Source organism: Terrapene carolina, unplaced genomic scaffold, assembly GCF_002925995.2.
Source record: "Terrapene carolina triunguis isolate 2854851 unplaced genomic scaffold, T_m_triunguis-2.0 Scaffold21834, whole genome shotgun sequence".
Lineage (NCBI taxonomy): Eukaryota > Metazoa > Chordata > Testudines > Emydidae > Terrapene > Terrapene triunguis.
The window spans coordinates 1,538-2,553 of NW_020686185.1; the positions used below are offsets into that span (position 1 = coordinate 1,538).

The window sequence follows — 1,016 nt, forward strand, 5'->3', positions numbered from 1 at the left end:
CCCCCCCCCCCCCCCCCGGCGTGTCTACCCCCCCTCCAGCGTGACCCCCAGCCTACGGTGGGTGCGAGGGGGGTGACCATACTGGCCAGCGCACAAAGCCGAGAGAAGCAGGACTGTCCGGCTTCACACTGCCCCCGTTGAGTCCCGAGGCCAGCGGCGCCGGCTGGGGGTTCTGTGGTCCCTGCTCTGACCCCTCTTCCCCCCCCCAGGGCTGATTGACGTGCACGTGCACATGCGGGAGCCGGGCGGCACCCACAAGGAGGACTTCGCCTCGGGCACAGCGGCCGCCCTGGCGGGGGGCGTCACCATGGTGTGCGCCATGCCCAACACCCGCCCTGCCGTTGTCGACGCCAGCTCCTTTGCCCTGGTGCAGAAGGTGAATGCCCCTGCCCCCCCCCCCCCCCCCTGAGGTGCCGCGCAGAGTCCCCCCGACGCCCCAGCCCACGCACCCTCCCCGCCCTGGCAGGTGCCACTCAGACACGGAGCTGGCAGCGCCAGGCGTTGTGCCAGGCCAGCCTCAGCCCCCTGGGGAATGTTGTATGTGCAGCGTGGGCCCTGCAGCTGCTGGGGGATCTGGGAGGTGCTGGGGGGCCCTGTGTGGGGGCTGCAGGCCGGGGGGACGATCCACACGCTGGCCCAGGCCCGGCTTGGCACCCCATCGTGGGCCTGTCTGAGCCTGTCTCCCTGCAGCTGGCGGAGGCAGGCGCGCGCTGTGACTTCGCCCTGTACCTGGGGGCTGCGTCGGACAACGCCGGATCCCTGGGCCCCGTGGCTGGCGCAGCCGCCGGGCTCAAGATGTACCTGAACGACACCTTCTCCGAGCTCAAGATGAACAACGTCTCGCTGTGGATGGAGGTGGGTCCTGCGGGAAGGGTTGGGGGGTCCAGCCCCATTCCTGGCGCCAGCAGCACAGCGCCCACCGGGGGCTGAGGGCCCAGCCTGCCCTCTGCATCTGCAGTGGGGACACCCTCCTCCCCCAGCCTGCATTGCAGCCGCTGTCCGTCTGTCCTGTCCCC

The 1,016-nt window shown here is 71.2% G+C and overlaps 1 protein-coding gene across 1 annotated transcript in view; it reads left to right on the forward strand.

Annotated features, from left to right (window-relative positions):
• The window catches only part of LOC113408685 (CAD protein-like), a gene marked incomplete at its 3' end in the record, with an annotated part of 2,118 nt that extends 1,263 nt beyond the window's left edge, over positions 1-855 (forward strand). Inside the window, exons 3-4 of the mRNA XM_026662056.1 lie at positions 210-376; positions 691-855. Coding sequence (XP_026517841.1) covers positions 210-376; positions 691-855 — 332 coding nt within the window. The remainder of the gene's footprint in view (positions 1-209; positions 377-690) is intronic.
• Between the last annotated feature and the right edge of the window lie 161 nt (positions 856-1,016).